The following is a 21075-nucleotide window of genomic DNA, read 5'->3' as shown; positions in this document are numbered from 1 at the left end:
CTTTTCCATTTCATGGACGAAATAAAATGTATTTGTTTAACCATCTTATACTAAAAATGCAGGAAATAGATCAAAAGGAAATATACGTTCTCTTAATCCCAAAATAGCAGTTGATTTGCACATGTTTTGTTTCCCTAATGTTCTTTTCAGTCCTATCAGATCTCCAATTTAGTTCTAACTTCACTCCCCAGTCCTGGACAGATGCTTTTATGTGTGCTTAGAAATAGAATGAAGATGAAAATAAATATTTTGTATAACCAGAAGGAATATTTGAAAAAAGAAAAGAAAAGAAAAGAAAAGAAAAGAAAAGAAAAGAAAAGAAAAGAAAAGAAAAGAAAAAAAAAAGAAAAGAAAAGTTATATTCTAGAGTTTCTATTCTGAGTATTGAAATATGTACATAAATAATTGTTATACATTCTTCAGGTATTATATTATCCTTGCCTGAGCTCCCATGGGTCTTATGTAAATGCGCCACAAGCCAATGAATCATTAATACTACATCTTAATACTCTCTTCAGTGAATCAAATTAAGCAAGTTTACATCTCCCTCAGATGTAATCACTTAGTCAGCCCTTTCAAACTTTCAGTATTTTTATGCAAGTGTAACAATGAGAACTGAAGTTATCATTTCAGAAATGATCCTACTAATTCTGCAAAAAGAGTTCCTTCTGCAAGCCCTGCTCATGTATGGAAGATATTCATTTGCTTTTTTTTTTCTTCCAAATAGTATTGGGTCTTCACATTCCTTAAGAAAACTTCAATAAATGCCAAATCTTTTTCAGCATCACGCTTTATGTTAGAGTATTATCACACTATAAATGTGATCTATATTGAGTGCTGACTACTCTGCTTCTATATCTTGCTTTTGGCTATGTTTTCTCAGAGACTATGGAAGAAAAGATCATCTCCCCTTAATAATATTTTCATGTGTTGGAGGAGAATTCCCTTAAACCACAGAAGTCTGTATGCTGAACACAGTTTTGTTTGAAATATGAACTGGTCGTTTAGGTATTTTGCCTTTGGTTTTAAAAATACAGGCTAGGATATGACAATTCAAGTTCTGTGGGAATTCACTACATAGAGAAGATAGGGCTGATAGGCCTTAGGCTGTCTTACTGCTGTAAAAAAAAAAATAATGAAATTTTGGATGAATTGGGTTTCCTAAGCATGGCAACTTTCACGCCTTATCTCCCCAATACTGCTGGTGCAATCCAGATCAAACTCTAGTTCCATTCTCTGCTAATATCCTGAAATAAACAAAAACAGAAAGTGACTTCAAAATTATGACTAAGAATTTTCTATCAATCCTGACTTCTAATGACCTCCTTACCACATGGTATATGTGTTGAAATATTTCAATATAACTACTATTATTAACTGTATTTGTAGTTTATATAACTACTGTATGTTGTTAAAACAACTGTTATTTTTAAATGGTGATGTATAGCAACCACATTTAAAGCATCATCATGACTTACAGATTTTGCAATATATTTCCCAGAAATAGGTTCTTTAGTAAACTTTTTCTAAGTATACAGGCTTGGAAAACTTAAAATAAACTCAAAATTCACCAGATCAGCAACGTTTGACATACTTGTCTATGAAGAAAGTTTCTTCCATTAAAATTAAACATAAGCATGTTCTGATAACCAATAACCAGTTTTAAGAAATCATTGGTATAGAACTGTCTTCTAACACAAAGACCTGTTCTAGCCTACTGCTTTTGATAACTTGAAATAATTACTGAATAATTATTGTATTATTTGAAAAATGTCAGTATACACCACATCAAGTTAGTAGGTCCAACTCCTTAAACTTATAAAGGATATATCACTGAACCACAAAAAGTAAATCCAGAAGAATTAATTGCAATTCTGTTATCTTAACTTCCCCGTTATGAATCTTTGGAAAGAGCTAAAAGGATTTTCACAGTCAAGACTCTCATTGAGTCCTTATGCAAACATAGTTTACAATTCTTCACTGCTTCTGGATTAGGACATTAGAGATCTTAGTTAAATATGCAGATCTGCCAGAGATAAGATTATGGGTAAGTCATTCAATCTTTTTGTTTCAGTTTCTTGGCTCTAATAGAAAAGCTAGTATTTTTGGTTTTCTGACAATTGTTTATCTCTTTTGCCCATGAACTTCTTGAAGACAGAGAGTGACTCTTATCATGTGCTTGCACAATACCTTAAACAACAGGGTTTTGAGTTTTATCCAAGCCTTAAATATAATGTAATACAATCAATAACTAGGATTTTGCAATAGTGTTAGTTAGTTACTGCAGCTCCTTTTGAAAATGAAATGCTCGTTCCATAGACAAAGAATTCTGTTTTGGACTACTTGGCAATTATGCTAAACATGTTTTCCAGTTTTAACAAAAGGAATATTGTTTATATGCAGCTTTTGAAAGCTTTAGCTTTCTTTGAAATAGCCTTCCATAATATTTTTATCAGTCTAGTGCGAAACACAGTATTTGATATCAAAGGTAATCAGCTGAAGCAACCCCTGCTGTCTTTACACAGAAGCATTTTGCAGTTTTCAGTGCTTTGATTTTTGGATGAATAACTTCTTATTTCTTTTATCCTCTGTGGTACTTTGAACACTATGCAAACATATAAAGAACTTGGCTTGAGACATTTACTTCAATTTTTTTCTTTTAAATAAGGATAGGCATTGGAGAATGTATCTACAGTTCAGCATTCATCTTCAAAAACAAACAGATGCCCTATTTCAAAGACTATTTAATTTTTTATTTTTAAATAAAAAAGGAGTTGTTTGTGAACAATAGTGGATATAATGGGGCCTAGTTTCATCTGAAGTTGTGTCTTGCAGTTGGATTTGCTGAATGTCAATAGGGTTCAGTGTCTCATGGATGCTCTTCCAGTAGCTAGGTCATCTGTAGCCAGACTCTCCTGTGCTGATACTTAGCTATCTGATGAGGAATCAGTTTACACTGTACCCTTTCCTTGATCTGGGACAGACAGACCATACACCCTCTCTAGCCTGTAGAATCTGTAATATTTCTGAGAATACTAATCCATACTCAAATGTGGCTGAAACTGTTGCTGATAGAGGCCTGCAGTTGGGGACGGGAAGAAATTCCTATGGATACATGTCATGTGATTGCATAAGCCTCAATATTTTTGGAAAACAGACTAATGTTGAAGAAACAGCTTCGTAGATCTTCTGGCTAATATAGTTGAGGCATCGACCAAAGGAGCTCAAGAGACAGCATCCAGCCCACTTTCCAACAGCTGGCTCAGATGATAGCCATGTACCTCCCATGTCAGTTAGGGGGCCAGCCCCTGAAATCCCAGCACTTGGTCCATACTCCCAGTTTACAGTAAACTGTGCTGTCCTTGTAGAAACAGAAATTGAACTTGGCCACAAAACCTCCAGCTTATGATCGGTGAGTATATAAAAATGGCACAATGAGAATCTGTTCTCCCACCACTTCTGAAGCAAATACCAGAAATGCCCATTCCAAGAAACAAACAAAACAAAACCCCTCCTTCCCCTTAGCAGAAAGAAATGACCTCTCTGTTCAGATTACCAAAAAGGAGGTATGGTCATTGAGAATTTGGCTTGCTTGTTCTTTGGCTACCATGCAATCTGACTACTACAGGGTGGCAACTTACAGAAATTACACCGGTTTAACAACATCATTGTAAAAGTAGATACATATACAAATACTAACTGCAGACTTGCCCCTCACATCATTTAATAACAGGGCTATAATGACAGGATTCATTAGGAGTTGGACTCAGTGATCCTTGTGGGTCCCTTCCAATACAGGATATTCTATGGTTATATGATAAACTTCCAGTTAGTAATAAAAATATGCTTCCTCAATTTCTAATTCGATATCTCTGCAATGGAACCAAAGTGTTCTGAACACGTGTTTTTATGAGGCAATGACCATCAAATGGGGTAGACAAGGACTTTGAAAGCTATCAGAACAAAGCTTTATGTCAAGGAAGAAAGCTGGTTTTGCTACCAGCTGTTAAAAATGAATTGTGTCTGTCCATGATTTTATCATGACTCTACTTCCCAAAAGGATGCATGTGTGCACTTGCCCAACTTTATTTTGCTTTTTTTTGCATCTGTTTTTGATACTTTCACAGAGACCACTGTACTGAATATGTACGAAGTAAAATCCAGACTGTTATTGTCAGCTAAGACTATGTTTAGCAAACATGAAATAAAATTTAACTGTTAGAGAAGAAGTCCTTTCCTGCAGCCTCCTGTTTTACCAATCATATGGCTTAAATACAAACATGTTGATGATACAATAGGAAATGATCAGCTCTCTATTCTCAAATTATTCCCAAACTGTTGATTTCAAACTATATATAGGTACTACCTAGCAAACTTTATGAAGATTAATTGATAAATCATTAGGTAACAAACAATGTCCTTTTCAATGTTTGTCTGTAACATAATAATCCTTATAGTCCTTAATAATCCTTATAATCCTTGATAATCCTTATGGTTTTCAAAATAAAAAAATAAAAATGATCAGGATCTATTACTGAATATGAAAAATTTTCTATTTAAAGCCTTTCATCAGCTATACCACTTAGATGGTTACAAAGAAATTTCACTTCCTCCAGAAATTATGGATAATCTCTAGTCATGAATAGGAAATAATTTTTCATTGGTGACTTGGGTATAGAACCAGATACTTTATCTCTTAAACAGTGGATCCCCAACCACCAGTGAGATACAGAAGCTGTTACTGGTATTACAGAATAAGGACAGCCTTGATCTCAACTTCCTGATATCATGAGGTAAAAAAAGATCTAGTTTTGAAAACTAGAGTATAAACATGTCATTTATTAGTTATAAATTTCCTTCTCCTTTTCTAAATAGCCAGAAAATACATGACAAACAGTGGCAATACGCTACATAGAACTGCTAAACAAGATCTCCATGAAAAGCATTGCATTACTTTCACAGACTATATGGCACTGGGGGATGTTTTAACAATATGAAGGCACTCATTTTAGAAGTCATATGGAAAACATTTATGGACTTTATTCCTTCTGATTAATGCAGCCCACAGCCAGTACAACCTTCATACACCATTCTGTCACAAGCTCTCAGCAAATGCGCATTATTATGTAGCCTCACGTTATACAGTATTTCCAGGCAGGCTGATACGAAGAGGCAACATGTCCAAAAAAAAAAAAAAAAAAAAAAAGGCAGCAAGCACAGCTGCATTAAATAAAGGAACACCAGAAGTCAACAAGGGAGTGGTTTACACAAGTCTCCTCTGCTGATGGTGGTGTTATTTTGTTTGTATCTTCCGAGAAGCAGGAAAAGTGGCCCTTTGTGGACTTCCCTGCAGAAGGCTTCCCAAGCCTTCAGGGCCTTTGGGTTGGAAGCAACCACATCTCCTGGTGTGGCTGATTCTGTGCTTCTAAGATTGGTGAAGAGAGATGATTAGAACAACTAATATGGCCAGAAAGAATAGGTAAGCTTTATGGCGTTTTAACCTCTAAGGCTAAAGGTAAAAGGAAATTAAAAATAGATATATATTTTTGTTTTCAAAGAAGCCTTTGTTGTAGAGGTAGCAACTGAGACACTTATTACATAGGAATTATAACAACTGAGCTATACTGTATACTCAATTCAAAGTGATTTCATTGAAAATGTCATAATTTTCTGGAGATGGCATATATGTTCTTTAAATAAGTGAATGATGCAAGACTAAAAGGTATATTCTCTTTTAACAGTGGAATGCATCTATTTCAAAATTTCCACTTTTTTTTATGTATATTTTAAAGTTTTGCTAAGGGTATTTAAAAATATTTACTGGGAAGTACTTTGGTATTCTTCTGCCTGTGAAGACAGAAGTTTCAAATAAAAAGAACAACCCAGAAAGAAGTTATATGTCTTACACATTTAATGTCCAGGGAATGAAGCCACTCCCTTCCAGATCCCACTCCTTGGGCGTAAAAGGCCTTAGAATATAAATGCATAAAAATAGCTATATAAGCACAGCCTCAATTCTCCACCCACTTCTGTATCCCATCTTTGGCAGTAATCAAGCCCAGATGTCACAGAAGAAAACTTAAAATGCAGACATGGGATCACCTCTTTCTTATGAAGTCTTTCAGACCCTAATAATCAAAGACTGTCTTCACACTACAAGTATGTCATTTTATATCCTGTCCCCTCATTTTCTTTTCTAATTGATCTTTTCAGGTCATAGCATACCACTGTAGTAGACTTTAAAAGGATTGAAAAGAATCACTGAGGGAGGAAAAAAGCTTAAGTAGTGAGTTGTTAAAATGGCAGTTACAAGAGAATTGGAAAAAACTGTAGGACTGAAAGACTTTCCTGAATTTGAGACTACATCGTATAGGAGAGGCACCACAAGCAGGACAGGAATTTGAGTGCAGGAATAATGCAGCCAGCCTAGAAGTGTAACTGAAAGTGGGCTTTGAAAACATGAGGCCCTTTGCAGGAGGAGGAAAGTGGGTTTGCTTCTCTGGGCATTGGACAAAGTCACAGAGCCTCATAGAAAAATTGCATCCACTGCTACTCCACACATAGGATCTTTGGCTCAAGCAAAGAAGATGCATATATGTGCACACATATATGAACATATATCAGCACATAAACTCTTAAATATGCATTGTAAATTTAGACACTGAGCACATAACAATCTGCAATGCAATTTTAATTTATCAGAAAAACAGATCAAAGTAGACAGCGATTGTTCCTGAGCTGGAAATGAAAGATGTAAAAGTTTTATTTAGTACCAAGAGAGAATACACTGTACCTACAGACTGAAAGAAGGCTTTCAAGGAAATTAGGGCTATCTTTAGCATTTCTGTTTTAACTCTGCATTCCAAAAAATATATTTGGCAATGATCAGAACTAGTACTCTCAACATGGGATTTACACAAACATTGTCAACCAGATCCTTAAATCTAATAGCTTGGAATGTTATTAGCATTTTCAAGATTCATTTAAAGAATTTCCCTCTGTAAAAGAAAATGTAACCTTATGAATAACAAGTGCCTGAGATAAATTATGGAGTATTTGTATTATGGCAGTAGAGATTTTTGTTTAGCACTGTTCTCATAAAATATGTGCTTTGCTACATAAGCTACACCTAACTATAAAAACGGTTTTACCAGGTAAAAATAAATATAGCTATTCTACAAGCTAGAAAGATATGTATACACTGTTCCTCCATTTAACAGTATGGCACTTTGAAAGATAACTGTGTAAAATAAATAATTAAATATTGTGCTTTTCGATGTCTCAGTTTAATAAAAAGCAGTCACAAGATTCTTTTAAGAATTCAAACTGTGTTTTGGTTTCTTTAAATGATGCATGCTTTGAAACTCAAATAAATTAGTGATGCATTTTTAATTGTACAATTAAAATAATTTTTCGTTGTTCTAAGTGGGTTAGTTTTAAAACTACTTGTCAACTGAAAAAAAACATTTCTGCACAACAGTTATCTGATCTTACACTTTTAGACAATGACTTCTTTGTCACGTTGTCCTGTTTCAAATGTTTACTGAACACAGTCACCTTTTTGAAATTATGCACTGAAAAGAATTTATCCTTCTCTTCAGTAAACTTCAAAGACTTTCTCTTAGTAAATCTGTAGCAAAAATCCTTTTATGTATTAATAAAATTCAGCTCCAGCTCACAATACAACACTTGAGGTGTTTGAAATTAAGAACACGTTCCATATTTTTTGCCTTAAATACATTTTAAACACATTTCCCTTGGAATATAAGGGCAAACCTAGCTAGGTGTGTTGTTAGAAATTTTTTCTAACTTAGATGCACTGATGGATGGAAGAACACAGCTAAAACTTAGCCCTAGAGAAATGAATAGGATTGATAAGCAGTTCAGCCACTGAAGTTATTTCACTTGATTTTCCACAACAAACTTATCCACAGAACAAACTTTATTTCACTTACTGAAGGTTTTTTTTGTCCTAATTTCCTAAAGATGTTTTACCCTTTGTGGTTTAAGAAAATATGTCCACCTATATTATTTTTTTCTGTTTCAAAGAAAAAATGGGGTAGTTTTGTTTCCCTTGTAAATTACGTCAAATGATCTAAGAAAAGAGAGGGTCCAAAGCACAATGGCTATTTTCCTTAAGCCACAGTGGCAAAAGAAAGAAGCTAGCTGAAATTTGGAATTTTCAGTAGTTCTGATATGAAGCAACACATCAGAAATTCTGGAAACTGGAAATCCAGCTCAAAAAAAAAATATATATATCAGAAACTCCCCCATGCACTATTTTAGAAATGAATTGTGTTTCTTGGCATCTGTTGCAACCGTGTGAAGTTATCAATGCTTGTCCTGAAGCTGTAGGTTTGTTGCAAGGAACACAGAGGGAGAGCATAAAAACATATTATTTTGGTCATTTTCTCATATGGTTATTCCTATTTTGGTGGTTAAAACTTCACATACTCTTAAATAAGCTCTTCACTATTTCAAACTGTGTCTCCAAAAGCCTGACCTATATGCCTAATTCTTTGCTTTGAACGTTCAGGTTGGTCTTTCAGAAGAAACCATCCATCGGGTACAAGTTTATTAAAAAGATGCCCACTACCAAATTAATAGTAATTATTTATATGATAGTTGCCTTGGATATGTTTAGATATCTATCACTTATCTTTTTATATAGTCAGGTCTCCAGAACTGAAGCTGCACTTTATTTTGCAGTAATTTTGCAAAATACACACTGAGTGACCAACCCTCACTTGAGCCTCTTTGCAATGTTAAAATACAAAGTGAATGAAAACAAGCAAGTTAGTAAGAGGTCTCTAGGGAATGCTGTTCCTGTTTGAATGCATAAGAAAGAAACAGCTTCATGAAAATTGGTACTTATAATCTAATAACGTGATGAAGCTAATTCTATACAATATTTCTTAATGGAGACTTTTTCCTCTCTTCTAACTTCGTTTGCGTAGAAAACTTTTTGCCTGTCTATTAAATTTACTGAAACTGGCCAACAGGTTCAAAAGTTGCTAGCTGGATTACTGACAGAGAGACACAGCAGGATCTCCTTAGGAAATGAGGCTAATAAGATTGTTTAAAAATATCCAAAGTGGGTTATGTCTTATTTTCAGTTTGCATTCTATGAAATTAAATAAAATGTTTACAGAACCGACCGTTTTTCACACTTTATGTTTTTACTTTCTATTCTAATTTCATAGGAATATTTTCAATTTCCCTCTTGAGTTTATTTATTCTGAAATCGTCAACTTGCAATTTCCTAGTTGTACTAAGACTTTAAAAATTACATTTAACATTTATCTTACTTACTTTCCTATATAAATAGATGAAACATTAAAATGCAGTTTCAATATATATTTCTACCGCTTGTTTTACTTTTACTATAAAGGTTCCACAGGCAAAATTTATTTTGGGCTGGAATAGCTGATTTTCCTGTCATAAAATGCTAAAACACAGTTCAATATATGCTGACTTATGCTATTTTGGATATAAGATTCATTTTCAGGTACCTTTTAATCATCGGGACATTTACTAAAATGTGGAAAAAAATGTTTTCAGCCATGTTTCTATTGTTATTTGTAGTTCAACACATTCTGTTCTTGTAAATGTCTTTTGTTACAACCTTAATTACCTAATGGACAGCATTAGGTTCTCAAACATGCCAAATGCTTCAGAATGTTTTAATTAAATTGAGTACAGGGGCACTTCCTTTTTGCGTACTCGGTTGTGATTTAGCCAAAATACACATTTAATACTGTCAGGTTTCCATCATAAATCATTTCCTCTAACCTTGCAATTTTATTTGTACTGCTCTTTGAACTTCCTTTAAATTCTTGAAATGTTTTTGGTACGTTTTTTACCAGAACTAAACTTGATTTTCTGAGTATGATCTTGTCAGCACAATAAAGAAAATGATTCTTAATTTTTCATTAATAATGCAATATCTGAGCCTCAATACCATTTTAAATTAGTCACAGCTCTGCCTTTTCATTGTAATTCTTAATTTCTCAGTGCTCCTCAGTCTTAAGAATTTTTTTTACTCCTATCTCTAGAAGAGTCTTGTGTATAATCCGTTTGAATTTTCACTGCTTTTTCCTCTCTTCTGACCTTGTTTGCACAGAAAATTTCTTGCCTGTCCATTAAATTTACTGAAACAAGCCAACAGGTTCAAAAGTTGCTAGCTGGATTACTGAGACACGTGTTTTCAAATTATGTTGTCCAGGTGATTAGTCTGGTTCTGTCCTCTCACTTTTTTTTTTTTTAATAGATGTAAGCAGATGAGAAGGGAATCATGACTGCTACTTACCAAGAGTTCGGAAAGGTCTTTGGTTTGGGGTATGGGAGAAGAAACCAGGTTTCAAAGCATTTGTGATCACAATGTCAAAATATTCTTCAAAATCGTTCCTAGAAATCAAAGGAAATTAAATTAGCTAAGATGCCACTAAATATACCTTAAGACTTAAGAAAATAACTAAAAAAAAAAATCAGTAAGGAATCTTCTTCTGACACTTTTTTTTTTTTTTTTCTTCTTCAGTGTCACTACTGCTCTTCTGTACTGATGTAGTTTAAACTGAAAGGACAGCTGGACTGAGAACCCACAATACTGTACCTTCAGGATCATTAATTATTTGTAAAAACAAGTTTCTTGGACCAGGGAGTTTTGAAATATCAGGACAAAATGTAACAGATGACATAGTTTGGTCTCAGGTGGCAGCATAAGTATAGATACACAGAAGGGTGTAAATAAGGGGTTTTCTTTATAAAGTATGAATACATGAAGTCAAGTGATTTACTTACAAAGGGAATTTCTTAGAAATGTATTCTTCTAAATCTGGATTTAGGGGTTCCATACACTACTAAAAATCCTAATTACACCATTTCTGCCCTCTCTTTCCATTTCCAGCAGTGTCCTACAGTTTTTTTAACCACTGATTTCTGATTGTGAGAGGGAAACAGTTTTTTGAATTGAAAGGAGTTATCTGTAATGGAAAGGGCGCCTAGACTGAAAATTTCTCATCCCTCTTCTGTTGAACTCTGAACTTTTGAGACTGTAACAACCAGAGCTAATTCTTGCAGGACCTAGTTGGAGCAGTGTGTTGGGCCCTAGGTGATTTTGGCCTCACCCCTCCATCTAAGAACTTTGTTTAATGGAGTATTTTCTCTGATACGGCTTCCATCTTCTGTCCGTGGAGCAATACAGGCCTTCTTGTTGATTTGCCTATTGAAATATTCCCCCAGTTGAAACTGTGAAGAATTGAAGTTTCTGGAGGCTAATCCTTACTCCCTCCCAGTTTGAGCAGAACGCTCTTAAAGGCTCCACATCTCAACCCTGAGAAACACCAAGGCCACCAGGGATCAAAGAGCATTGCTTCTGTCCTTCTGGGAAAAGGGGACATTTTTTTTCTGCCTTCTTTCTTCTCCTTCCCTCGCTCTGGGGAGCCTGTGGGAAGTTAAAACTCCTTTTGGCCCCTCACAGAAAAGTTCAGTGCTCATATAAAAGCTTTAGCCTGGATATAGAGAGGTCAGAACAACTAAAGATACCACATACAGAAGAATATTTAATCTGCTATCTGTATCTGTTGTATAAACCCATAAAGCTTCATGGCTCATTCAGTACTCATGAGCTTTCTACCTAACCGCCTTTAATAGCAATCATATTGTTCTGAGAAGATATGTCTGCATATCTTCATATGTCAAGCAATGAAGTCTGATTTTCTATAGCTTTGTGTTCTATACTCAATTTCATGCCATCTATCCTACCATGAGATGAACTATTTCTTGAGGTGCCAGTTATTCCTATTCTAGGAAAGGTCTTCTTTATTCTAAGACTTATTCTCTTTGACCTTATTTATTACATCATCCATCTGGGAGCTATAGCAAGAAATAATAAAAATAATGCCTACCAACAGGTTTTGAAGTTACTAAAATATAAAATCAGGCAAATGTTGCCTAAAGCATGATTATTTTTTTAATATTGGAAAATGTAAATGTTTTCAGTTTGTGACATGTCTTTTACTTTAGTAGAAATGTTTCTTTGCTTGGGTGACTGTATTACCTATAACATATAAAAAATGATGAATACTCTTGAAAGGAACACAGAATTCACAGATGGCAAGTCCTGGATAAATAGAAGCACTAAAATACTATCAACAGTAGAAAAAGTTTATTGGAAAAAAACTAGCTAACTGTGCCATTTTCAAATAATCTACAATTTTCCATGAGACTGAGATAACTAAAATCAAGAATGGTCTCCCTATGAGGTTACCTACGAATTTTTATTTTATTCTCTAAATTACATTTCAGCCCTAAAATGTCTTTATATTTCCTTCCTCCAGTGGAATTTTAGTGTTGCTTAATTTTCTTTCTTTTTAAGATAAAGAGTACCAAATTATTTGGAGGATTCCAGAAGCTGAACAAACAGACATAGCTTTTGTGCTTAAGTGAGAAGCATCAACAGAAGTAAGCTTTTCATTAACATATGGCACAAACAATGTTTCTACAGGTAAATTAAGCCTGAACTTTAAAAATAAAGCCAACATTTCAGAAGTATGATGAAGACTTGTGTGAACAATAAGTAGTTCTTTTTGTAAAAAAATTGAAACAGAAATTACAGTCTTTCACAAGATTTGGTTAACTTTTTCTTGATTTGTTGAAGAAAAAAATGTTTTGTGGGGAGAGATGTTATCTGTGGCCGTTTTTGAATCCTACTAAATTTCATGTGCAAAACTACTGATTTTATGAGTACCTACACCTGTTTTTACATTACTATGTAACATTATTCATGACAAAATTTGTTCCAGTTACTGTTTGTGATTGGAATGGTGGCCTGTGGTTACAGTAATAGTCAAAGAGTAGGATGTATCTCATATAACTCACATAAAGGTATCTAAAAGTAGCATGCTGAATTCACTGCTAATGGTCAATACCACAGACAGAACCAATGGGGAACAATCCACTCTCTTAGAAGGCAATTCATCCTACTTATTTCAGACATTATTTTATGATACAGAATGAATTGTTAAGGATGATGCCCAATGTTTTCTCTCCGCTAACCACAGAGGGAATCAAAATCCCCAGCTTTAAAAATTCATAGCTTTTTAAAGGCTAACATTGACGAAAAGGTGAAATGACACTTTGCTTCAGTGCCTATAAATAGACTTACCTTTAGGTGTGCCCCTGATAACACTTTAACATTCAACTAAGTTGACAAACATTTTTATTGTAGGTAAGCCGTAAAAGTCACAGCACGATATTGCTACTTGCATGAATGAACTTGCACTTGCTTCACTAGGCTTGTATACCTTACACACAGATCCCAGCAGTATATGTATGATCTGGCTGGGAAACAGTTCTTATTTTATCTCAAAACCAGATTTTCACCTACACTTCCTGTTCCTTACCAAAATGGCTTTCAGTTTAAGGACAACTTGGTCAGATGAAAGCAACTGGGATACTTTGCTCTTTAAACAGTAAGTGACACACTTAAGCAAGTATTTCCCACTGCTGATTTTATGTGGACAGCAATTTCTTAGCCAAAGGGGAACTTTTTCAAGAAACTGCAAAAAAGTAAACAGTTCCAAGATATGGAAGATATGGGAAGAGGTTGAAAATTCACATGCATCTCCACTTTTCATGTTTATCTTTATTTTTTGGAGGTAATATTATAATATTGATTAATTGAAAAGAAGTAGGGAAAGAAATGCAATAAAGGAGGACATGGAAGAAATTCCTAAGGGTTGCCGTAAAAAATAAAATGCAGTTACTCTGGCAAAATTAAGGTTGACGGAATAGATAACAGACATGAATCTAGGCTATATTCCAGTGTCAGAAAAAGCAGCAAGGGACGGTAGATTCTCATCATTTGATACAAGAGGCGTTGAATAAACAAGAATAATAAAAAGTTCAGAATTATTTTCAGAAAGAAAAAAACAACACTTCAGTAAAGTCTAATGGACAGCGGAGTACTCAGTCCTCCAGAAGATGTGTTTTGGAAACTATTTTGCATGAGTCATTGAAAAACATGATGGTAGTAAACACTGTAGAATATTCTACACTCATGAGGAAAGAGACAAAGTGATCTGATATGTTTTTAGCAGAACATCTCTTCTGTCTTTTGAATGGCAACCAGCCCTCTCTACTACCTTTCTTACTGCCTACTAGCAGGATCACTACAGATGCCTTAAAACTGCTGAAACATAATTCACCAAAGAAAAGAAATCAAAAATCATTACATGTGGCCAATGATTTTAGTTTTATATCAAATTTTCATTCAAAAACCCACTACATCTACCTTAAAAAGCTGATTCACAAACATCTTACTTAAAGGAGAATTGCTTTTAGAAAGGAGGTAGATTTCACACTCAAATGAGCATGTAAAATTCATGTGCAAGGCAGTGAGAACTCACACAGCTGATGCTCCATTTATCATTTAGCCCAGACAGTACAAAAGAGAGATGATACTGGTGGGACTGGTTCTGGGAGGTTGCTCTGATTTTCACCTTACCTGTGGTCTTCTTACTGTGCTGCTGTATTCACTTTGCTGTTCTCCTGCATATCCGGAGAGCCAAGTTTGGCTCACATTGCAGTACTTTGTTCCTTTGATTCACTTATTGAATAGTCTCACCATGTCACCCACCTAGCTATTAGCATCACTGATTAATTCCTTTCTAGGGGTGTAAGTGGTAGTTCTGGTTGCATTTCACTGAATTCTGCTTGACCAGTCACGTTCTTAAAATTACAGATGAAAAGTAATTGTCATCAGCAACTGCAAGTCTCAACCAATTGCAAAGTTTTATCTCTTCTGCTGTGATCTGCAAATACACATTCCTCATGCACAAACATCATGTGGAAAACATTGTTAGGAAGAAATATTTGTAAGGTTTTCTGTGCACATTGAATGCAAGGAACTGGAATATTGCTACTACTTAAGCTCATGACTGGAGAGGCACAGACAATGTAGCAAAAATGTATGATAAAACTGGGATTCAGATGATGTCCTCAATTATGTGTTGGCCTGAAAGATATTCCCCGACATCTTTAAACCCATTATGATGCCCAGAAAAGATGTAGGATTGTAAGTGCGTTGTGGGTCAGATACAGCTCACAGGCTCAGAAATGAACTGGTTTGTATTGAGTAGCTGTTACACTCTGTCTAGAGACAGACCCCACAGAAACCTCATATCCAAGTGATTTACAGCACATAAACAAAGTCAAATTAACTTCCCTATATCTCAGCCTTATCTCCAGTTGATGTCTGTCTAATATAAATTGAAAAGGACATTTCACTTACCCAAGAATATATTCACACAGGAGCCTGCAATAGTCACTGTGAGAACTGGTAATTAATAGCAGAATCTTCCCAGCACTCTTCAGTTGTTTTAGCCACTTTTTTACAGACTCGGGACATCTTTGTAAGTATTTGTCTGGATGATTTTTCACTTCTGGGAAATACATCCCACATTCTTCTAAAAAATAGAACAAAATTATGTATTAACCAATCCTGCTCATAAACCACTTAATCCACACAACAAATATCCTTTTATGTGCAAACAATAGGATTTAAAAAGGCAAAGCAAAGTTTAAAAATTTCCCTGGGTTGTAGCTCAATATAAACAAAAAACAATGAAACCAAAAGGATATGTTGTAGCAGAAATAAGTTGGTAATGGCTTTTCTATTATGGAATTTTCACAGTTATTTTATTTGATGTTCTTTTACTTACAAGAGTAAATAATGCCTAAGTTACAGGTGATATCTTACATAAAAAATAATGACTTTCTGTTGCCTTTGCTCAAATTTTGGATAGCAAGTTTGTGATTTTAAAATTAGTTTAATGTTTGTTCAGAAAATTGTAAGGATACAAAATCCCCAAGAACATCTGTTCAGTTACTTCTTATGCTTTATTTTAGCATTGTCTGATGAATAATATTCATGTTACCATTCTTGCAGTTTTCACAACTAGTATTTTATCTGTGAAAGGCTGATAAAACAAGCTGGCAAAACTCACGGGTATGTGGAATACTAGGAACAAATGCGAAGAAAAAAAAAACGGTACATTTTCCAACATCAGTAATGCTTCTTTTGCTAAACATAGCAGAAACAGAATTTTGCAAATACACCGGGAATGTAAGATTTTAAAAAGTATGTAATAAGACTAAGTTGGCAGTAAAAGGTGCCTGTTCATTAATATCACGTCAAATAAAGATTTACCTTGGTATAACCCATAGCTGCTCTACCAAGTTGTCAAATTAACATTAAAGTTACCTTTTTTTTGCATCATTCCTACGACCTTAGACTATGTATTTCCTCTGTGCTCAAACCCTTTGTAACCAAAGTGTCAAGCTAGTCAAAGGTCTAAAAAGAAATATAGTAATTATATAGATAGAAATGATACCAAGTGTGTGGCTCGCAGTCTGCATGTGCTATAGTGTAATGAACATCACCAACACAAGATTATTTTTTTCCAGCATTTGTTCTATATGCAACTGTCTGTGGTCAACTTTGCTGAACGATTTAATAAATCCCAGACATTACTTAGCCTTCTGGTATGTGAGTAATGCTATTCTCAAGTTTGAAAAAATAAGATTTAAACCACTTGAACTTCAACTATTTAATGAAAGAGAGAACATGTATGGTTGAAACAGTAGTATCAAAGAGAGACTGAAAGAAATATACCAAGTGTTAAACGTAATACTATTTCATGAGTTACACATTCAAACATCTAAAGATAGCAGGAAAAAAGTCTCCCAGAAGAAGTTTTAAATTGGCTGTTATCACTACAGCTAGACAGGAGGCAAAAATGTCTTACTCTGTACTGTGACTTGACAGATTCCCTTCCAAAAGCTGCAGAGTAGACTGCTAAATTGGAGAAAAATCCCTCAACCAAAATCTATCAGCTTCTAACCAGGTCACGTTTTCAGTTCTTCATAGTATTTAGGTCAGGACGTGTAACAGCCCTTACCAGGGGGATATAAGCATGTCCTTGCAGATAGCATTACGGGATGTCATGACATTTATCTTGAGAGCTAGCCAAGAGCAATGTTTTTTTTTTTAAATTATTATTTATTTATTTATTTATTAAACAAAGCAGATTTACCAAGGAAAGTTTCCTGTGGTGTTTTTTGTCCCTCTTTCCTGGAATGTGAATATTGTTTGGGGTGAGCAATATAGTTTTTAATTACAGAAAATGCATTTTTTTCCCCAGAAATATCATTAATAATTGTATTTCATGTGGTATACTATAACAATTTTTCTTCTTTCTCTCCTTTTTTGTTTAAAATGCACATTACACAAGAATGAATGGGGACACACACAAAGTAGGCTTGGCATTGGCTATCACAGGCTCAAACATTTAAAGAAAGATGTTAACATTCATTTATATATATAGTTATCTATCATTCTTTTTACCCTAAGGTAAAAAGATATAAACTTTACTGCTGGACACGCTTTGTTGTTTTTTCCTTATCAAACGCCTCCCACTCTGAGTGGACTCTTCTTTGATGTATATCTAATTTACAGACTTTGAGTAAATTTAAACAACACTGTGTTCTTTCTCCATACTCTGTGAAGTATCTGCTGCCTGATAAATCTGTGATATTTGTTTTTTTTAGTTGCATCTGAAGTGTAAAAGGTCAACAACTCTGGATTCAATATATGAGGTGAAAGAGAGTCTTATTCTAGTTTTCTATCCAGATCCTTAAGCCCAATTGTTAATTGCAGGCAGGCAATGAATCAGTTCTTGACACGGGGATCTGAAGTTTGCCTCCAGCTCTTTGCTGTATGAGGCACGGATACTTTGAAAGAACCCTCATTAAAGCACACTGTACTGTAATTAGGTCGACTTGGGTCAGGAAAGTAGAGTTTAACTTAATTCCTAACATACTATTGAGTCTGGTGAATACAGTTTGGTTGAGTATAGACATAATCTTGCACCAAAGCTTGCAAGATTTTATTGAAATCCAGATGGAAAAAAAGCTGCAAATCTTGCTTATTATCTGAAGCCAAGAGCATTTGTTGAGGAGGACAACAGAGCCAGAGCAACCCTGTTGCCAAAAAGAGTTGTGAACATCTAAGCATGATAGAGAAAGAGCATCATGTTAGGCCCTCACAATCAAATGGAATGATTTGACAGTGAGAAATGAAGCATCCTTTTCTAAGGAAATGCTACCACTATGCCATATGTTGTACTTTATTTTTATAAGGCATCATCAAACCATAAAATTAATAAGAAAACTCTACTGAACAAAAAGTTAGTAAGCAATCAAAAAAGAAGTAATTTTACTGGAGCCAACACACGAGAGGAGAAAGTAAGTTAGTGCTAATGAGTGTGGTTTTGTGCTACTCTCATACAACTCTCGTTCTTAAAAGCAGAAAAGTAATTCTTCAGACAAGCACCATTCTTGAGAAATAAGTAATGTCTCTAGCCTTCAGTAATTCTTGTAGACCATCCAAGTTTCAAAATACTCTTTAAAAGTGGAACTATGAGCACCCTTTAGAGAAGCTTTGGTGGCCCTCAAGTTCGCTGTATCAAAATAGGGGACTTACGGTGACCATCAGAACTACAACTGACCACTCGCTATCTGCAAAGTGTCTAAAATAAAATCTCTCAATTTTTATCTATTTTATGAATACCACTTAATATGTAGTTATATGGATATTGGCATGTATTAATGCATGCTCACAAATCAGTGAAAGCAAAACAACAATAACAAAACAAATGTCCCAGTTTTTACCTCAAGCGTCTCTACATAATTTTCAGATATGGATGTATACCAAAGTCTATACTAGTAATCTCTGGCTCTTTGGCTGTGTAAACACTTTCTCAAAATGTAGAAAACAAAATAAAACAAAAAAACCCACCATAACAAAAATGGAATCAAGAGGACCGTAATAATCAACATCACAATCAATATATTCATCCGATTGGGCTTTTTAAAGAAAACTTAATCTAATGATGTGGAGCAGGAAGAAAATGCCTATGCATTTTATGTACTACTTTGTAATTTATTGATGTCTGCCCTATGTTGCCATGGAACAAATGCAGTTTTTCAATTTCCATTCTTGTTAAACAACTTTGAGTCTATGTGAATTCTCTGAAATACAGCCTAGGATAACAAATTAGCAATTAGCCTCTGCAGGGATTTATAACCATCTTCCAAATATGCTTCCAAAAATAGTAATTGTCTTTGCAGTCCATTAAATATCCTTTCAGAAAATATATTTCATTTTTAAGCAGAAGACAGAAATATAAACAATTAAAAAGTTGTCTAAACTGCCACTTATTAAAACACGACCAGAAATTGCTTCAGAGCTTCTTATCAGATCTACTTCATGTCATGTTTTCAAAGTAATATAATTTCCTCTATGCATATTACCATAAGTTCTTTTAGTGTCTAGTTTGAGGTATGTTTTTTCTTGTCTAATCTGCCACTGTTGATTGATCAAGATGTTCTTTGCACCTTCTTGCCATATAGCTTAACTGCTTGTAATACAGCTGTGATAATAAGCGTGATGGGAATTGTATACAGCTGGAAATGTAAACCCCCAGACCAAACTCAGAAAGAGCTTGCACAGTGGTTGCAGGGACTGGCAGAAGTCCTCCAGCACAGCACAGACAATTAATGCACTCCAACTGCCCTCCTCTAATACAGTCACAAAATTACATTATTGAAGCCTACAGTTTGATGTTCCAATACAATACATCTATTTGGGGAAGCACAGTTTTTGATTTCTCTTGTGCTCTTTATTACAGCGCTTCTCTTTGGCAGGGTCAGTTTACACCCCACTGGCTCTTGACTCCTTTGGGCTCCATGTCTGGGACAATGCAGTTTTCATCTCTTAACTGTTATTTGGATTATAAAAGAGACAAACGTTTAAGAAGTACGTTTCTGGCAAGGTTTCATTCCAGAACTAAAACACAGAAGCACAGTGTGTTTTGGGGGATTGTCACTGCTTCTAATGGGCAGCTACTTGATTGAATATAAAAGAATTTAACCACTATTTATATGATTTAGCTAAGCAGAGAGGTATGAAGCTGAAAAAAATCCCTAGAATCAGCCAAGAAAAATAAACTTTCAGCTGCCAATTTGTAGCTTGTATTTAGTGGCTTTTATAACTAACCTTCTCTTACAATGGAAGTAGTATTTGGGAATGTGACTTTTCTCTCTTTTAAATTCAAGGGCAATTTGATAGCTTAGCTATCAATATCCATAGTCAGGTTCTCTGCAACTCTGAAGTGAGTAACAACTTACACCTCTTTCCTAACTATAGTCTGAATGCAGCCTTGTACGTAACAGTTGTTTATTTGATAAACAGAGTGGAGTTGAAATAAAACCTTCTATAAATGATGATGCAGACAACTATATTCACTATATACTGCTTTCCACTATGTTTTATATTGTTTTTCCAGTGTTTTTTAGAGTGAGCAGAAATACACTTCTTTGACTATTGCTGTTGGCTTCTTTTTTTGTCTAAATAAACATTCTCAAAAACTAACATGAGGTTCAACAGATACACAAGAAAACAACCCTCATTACAGAATAATTTGCAAGAGAATTTACATTTCAACTAATGTAAGCAAATAGAGGAGAAAAGAGATGATGGTTAAAATACCATTAGACAAGTCCTCTTCACTTCCTTTCACTTAAGATGAAGTAGGAGGAGCAGCAGAAATGAAACGAGAGACAGAGGGAAGGAAATGTTAGCATAAAGCAAGATAAGAAAGCAGAGTAAAGTGTAAAGCTGGGATAATGGGGTAAGATGTGGTTATATTCTGGAGGCCTGGGCTCAGGCAGATTGCAAGAACAGGGAGCAACAGGAAGAGATCAATCATCCCTCTCTTTCCCCCAGAAGACAGCGATGTTTAAAAACAGAATAAAAGGATGCAAGTCCTGGAAGATAGGAGGGAAGTATCATAAGAGCAAAAAAAGAAATGTGACAGATGTAAAATAATCTGTATTTTATTGTGCTGTGCAATTGTCTCAATTCCTTACCTGACACTGTGCATTTCCTTAAGAGTCAAAGAGTTAAAGCAACCTGGTCCAGTTCAGGTAGGAAGAATACTAGCTATTTACACC

At 34.8% G+C, this 21075-nt stretch overlaps 1 protein-coding gene across 1 annotated transcript in view; it reads right to left on the bottom strand.

Moving 5' to 3' along the window:
- NT5DC1 (5'-nucleotidase domain containing 1) overlaps window positions 1-21075 on the bottom strand; it is a 152556-nt gene that overhangs the window by 35429 nt on the left and 96052 nt on the right. The window contains exons 7-8 of the mRNA XM_035538900.2: window positions 15293-15467; window positions 10310-10407 (exon numbers count right to left, since the gene is read on the bottom strand). Coding sequence (XP_035394793.1) covers window positions 10310-10407; window positions 15293-15467 — 273 coding nt within the window. The remainder of the gene's footprint in view (window positions 1-10309; window positions 10408-15292; window positions 15468-21075) is intronic.

The sequence above is a fragment of the Cygnus atratus genome, chromosome 3, assembly GCF_013377495.2.
Source record: "Cygnus atratus isolate AKBS03 ecotype Queensland, Australia chromosome 3, CAtr_DNAZoo_HiC_assembly, whole genome shotgun sequence".
Classification (NCBI taxonomy): domain Eukaryota; kingdom Metazoa; phylum Chordata; class Aves; order Anseriformes; family Anatidae; genus Cygnus; species Cygnus atratus.
Note: the sequence above shows the minus strand (reverse complement) of the source record. Positions and strands in the feature narration are given on the sequence as shown.